At 34.9% G+C, this 4623-nt stretch overlaps 1 protein-coding gene across 1 annotated transcript; it reads right to left on the reverse strand.

The window, feature by feature from the left end:
* Positions 1 to 670: 670 nt before the first annotated feature.
* On the reverse strand, positions 671 to 3316 carry LOC104954323 (tumor necrosis factor receptor superfamily member 4). Its single transcript, XM_010781416.1, has 7 exons — positions 3172 to 3316; positions 2945 to 3061; positions 2592 to 2720; positions 2429 to 2504; positions 2076 to 2323; positions 1904 to 1996; positions 671 to 1545 (listed from the first exon to the last, which is right to left on the reverse strand). The coding sequence occupies exons 1-7, from the start codon at positions 3254 to 3256 to the stop codon at positions 1460 to 1462; spliced, it is 834 nt and encodes a 277-aa protein (XP_010779718.1). The 5' UTR covers positions 3257 to 3316; the 3' UTR covers positions 671 to 1459.
* Between the last annotated feature and the right edge of the window lie 1307 nt (positions 3317 to 4623).

Here is a 4623-nt window from a genome sequence, read left to right on the forward strand (position 1 = left end):
GTCCTTTGTGCCTGTAGCAGGCTGCACAACAAGGTGGTCAATAATGTGAAACTATTACTAGACATAAATACACACTGTTTCCACAACCCATGTTAATATATCTAATATGTAATATATATAACTCTATGTATATATGTCCATTTTTATTTTCATTCATTTCTTACCTATATAGTTTATATGACCAAATGTGTATGCTCATTTTAATTTTATTCATTTCCTATTTCATAGTTTCTCATTATTATTATTTGTATCGCTGATCTTATTTTTGATTTTATTAATCTGTGCTATCCTGTTTTTCACTCTTACCCTGTTGCTGTTTAAACAACTGAATTTCCACACGGGGATTAATAAAGGTCCTTCTTATTATTATTACATGTTGCTTGTTAGACGCTTTTATCCAAAGCAACTTACATACTCAATACTGTGGACAATCCCCACAGGAGCAATTTGGGGTGAAGTGTCTTGCCCAGGGACACAACGACATGCTGACTGCAGTGGGGTTTGAACCTGTGACCCCCTGATCCGAACAGCTACGCACAACCCATTGTGCCACACGCCTCTTATCTTATGTTATATACCATGTTACCAATCCACAGATTCAATTAGATAGTTTAGTTGTTCAAAAGCTCTTTATTCTCACACTCTCAGGGCATCTGAATAGAAATATTGAGAATATGCTTTCAATACTCCTCTGACTGCACTGTATTGGGGAAAGTCTCCAGTGAGGTATAAAAGACATGAACATTTTCACATTTACATTTACAACAGTCTTTCCAACGGCTGAAACTAAAACATGACAAGAAGTATCTCTAAGTGGGAAAAAGAGGCGCATTATGATCCACAAGGTGAATTCCCCCAACCCCCACACACTGCACGTTTTGACTGTTCTCAGCTTTGCAAAGCTATACAGGTGGAACAGATCTGAATTAACAAAGTATGACAAAAATAGACAAGAAAAACAGCACGAAAACAGTATTTATTTTCCTATGGCTCTCCAGCAGTTCAAAATCAATGTTCATAGTGTATATTTCTCAGAGACTTGTCACTTGCCCCATTCAAAAACGTTGCATATCACGATACAGTTTATGAAAACATTAAAACATACAGTTTAGAATGAAACAACAGAGGTTGATAATACAAAATACTATAACGTATTTTGTGAGGTATTTATCCAAGTAAAAACTACCTGTTACTATTTATCTATAAATTGATTAGGTATGGATGATCAACCCTGTATAGATTTATATAAATCTTTCAATCAAATTACAAGATCTAACCAATGAAAGTCAAATATATATACCATACTTCAGATTGTGAACGCTACAATAAAGATACAGTAATAGATTTTCTGATGTATTCCTAGTACCAATAATACTTAAAAGTGATCAGTTTGCAATGATTCCTACGTTTTATCTGATCGTAAAAGTTCACAGTCAAGTATGCGGATTCATTTGAGTCCTCAGGGCTCCTCTGGATTCAGTTTGAGAGAAGACTGACTGTCATCCCCGCTTTCTTCCACTGGGCTCCGACACAATGAGTCACTTTCTGCAAACAAACATCAAAGTACAATTATTATAATTATACACAATAAGTATACATATTCCTTGTCTTTTAACAGATATATGGCACATTGAAATCATGACACATGGTACAAAACACAAAGCCAGACATGTTTCTGGGGCAACATGATGTTAACCATTACAAAATAACTCAAATGTGTTTCCTACAACAATGAAAAACATTAATCCTCGTTGTAACGACGTGTTTCAACTACTTTTACTTCACTTTGACTTGAGCATGCACAATGACCACAGACAGGCTTTTTCAGTCAATGTTCTCAAATGACTCTCCCCAAACTATTCTTTAAATTCAGTATCGCATTACTTTGAATCCAGTGACATACTTGTTACTGCAGGTTTAGGATTAAAGTGCAGCTTGCAGGTCACAGCGGTCAGTACAAGCAATCCAATCATTCCAATTATGATGAGGACCATACCTAAAAAAGCAAGTGAAAGGTTACTTCATTTTTAGCTTATATGAGGTTGTGTTAAAAAAGATAGCAACAAATTGTTCACCTGCACCAGCAAATGGATGTAAATGGGGCCCTTTGTCCCTTGTGTGTCCTGGACCAGCTGTGGTGATGATGCTGGAAGTGGTGGTCTTGATGTTAGTGGCAGGATTCTGAGCTTTGTGTGAATGGTGGGATGTTAATCTTGTGAGTAGAGAAACTCTTTCGTTTGATGTGGTGGGTGTAGTGTAACTATCCACATTACATATGACATCTGACTTCTTCTTTCCAGCAAACTTCACTCCTGATTTACATCTAGAATGAAGGATAAATGATGCAGCTGTCAACATCAATGTAGTTAACATTACTTATTTTTAAATAAAATGCGTGTAAAGATTTGAAACATTATAATACACGTACTCTTTCCATTTTTGACACTTTGAGTTGATACTTGAGCTGAAAAATCCCTCTTCACATTCTGAACATTCTGGTTTCTCTGGAGAAATAATACATAAAACATGTAAAACATATAAAATATATTGGGTTTTTTTAGATTTGGAATGCAGTCTTGGGTGAAATGTACCTCCACGTTTTAGTCCAAATCCCTTGTTACATTTGCAACTGGAATCATCATAGCGAACAAATCCCGTACGGCACTGACAATCAGTGTTTGTCTCTTTTGTGCACTTCTTTTTAAGAACACTTCCCGTCGCTACAAAAAAAGAAAATCAACATCATATCACATGGAAGCGAAAAAGAAACGTTCTTGTTTAACAAAAATGTATCCACATTGATTAATTAATCAATTTATTGCAAAGTTGGTACTATTCCAACCTCATTTGAAATGATGAAGCCAAAGTATGTAAAAGAATATGAAGTTTCACATTATTGTTTAGTTTTTTGTCAAATACATCATACCCAATCCTCTACACTTACTGGCATCACACTTTATACAAGCTTTGCAGTTTTGGGAAGTATTCTCTTCATCCTGATAGTTGTCAACCGGGCAGCTTTCACAGGACTCCACACTGCCAACTCTCTTTACTTTCTGACCTTTGAGTATTTCAAAAGCACACGAGGAATATGAGAAAGTTGTAAGCAAAAAAACCTTAGTATTCTATGGCATTATGCAGTCACAGTTTAGTAAGAAAGTCACATTTTACCTTTAGGGCAAATCGTCTCGGCATCCAAATAAAAAACGAGTTCATAAAAAGTTAAAGTGAATATGAGCAGTTTGAGCAGGACCATGTTCAAAAGTTCACTGCCGGCAATTGCCGCTCTGTTTCCTGCATGTGTGAAATACCACAGAGTGAGAGAGATACCGGGATATGGAAATCACCATATCTTATATAGACGTGCCAAAACCCACTCTTTTTTTTTGAGACAGTGACTCACTCCTATTAATTGATCCACAACTTAATTTTTTTCTTAAGCTGGAAACATTTAGGTTTGATGACATAAATATGAATGGATACACATATACTGTAAGCTGACCTAATACTTTACATGAGAATTACAACAACAAAAAACATGGAAATAATAACAATAATAAGTTATACAGTATGCAAGTTAGCACGCATGCATTATTCATTCAGTGTTTTAGGATGTTAAATCAATAAAAAGTCTAAAACCAAAATATTTAATATTGCAGCATAAACTGGGGGAAAGCAAGCAATTAGACCTTGAGTTTTTTTCACAATGTTATATTTAGTACTACATGTTTCAAAATATATTTATGCGTATACACACAATAAATTGCTAACGCAGTGATCTTAAATCCCCAAAAATAGATGGATATGCATTTTAGCTACAACAATTTGTGACGTAATGTTTCCCCTCTTTTTGACGAGTCTGCCATGATAAAGGGAGGTTGTGCTTCTTTCTCTCAGACACTGTTACAAACTCCACTGTTGAATTATTCAGTAATTCCAACAGTCATGTATTTCAACATTCATGTATTTTTTACTTAACTTGAGCTAAAATGTACATTTAGATGGTAATACCTTAATCGGATAGATAAATGAATAATTGTTATACACATAATTAGATGCAGTTAAAAGTAATAATCATTTTCCATATTCATCAGCCTGCTCAATTATAACATATTTTATAAAACGTAATGTTATTATCAAAACAGCCTCAGGGCTTTTTTGGCATTTTATGACCTTTACCTGAGCTATTTTTATAGTTTCAGAAAAAATAGGAAAATATGCAAGAAATCAGCGGTTTACATACCGGAAACTATGCAGCGTTACGTTATTTTGCCAGTGACAACGTGACATAGTACCTTTGCACATGGCAGATGGAAAAATAACCATATTCTTGATCGTGTGCAAGATAAAACCACACCAATGCAAGCTCGCTTCTTCAAAACTGATGTTTAACATACACCTCCGCCTGAGTTTGAGCTGGCAGTGAAATAAAAAACTAGAAAACGTTTAAACAAAGCTATAAAAAAAAAATCAATATTGTTACAATATTAACATAAAACCAATGAAACAAGTTGAAAAGGGGAAGTACTATGATTGAATGAATCGGGTTGAGCTGTTTAGCACAAAATGAAATTCTAGATTTTCCCTGACATTTGTCAGGAGAGAAGTGTTTGTCTCGACATG

This window comes from Notothenia coriiceps, unplaced genomic scaffold (assembly GCF_000735185.1).
Source record: "Notothenia coriiceps isolate Sejong01 unplaced genomic scaffold, NC01 NC01_scaffold00023245, whole genome shotgun sequence".
In the NCBI taxonomy this organism is placed as follows: Eukaryota; Metazoa; Chordata; class Actinopteri; order Perciformes; family Nototheniidae; genus Notothenia; species Notothenia coriiceps.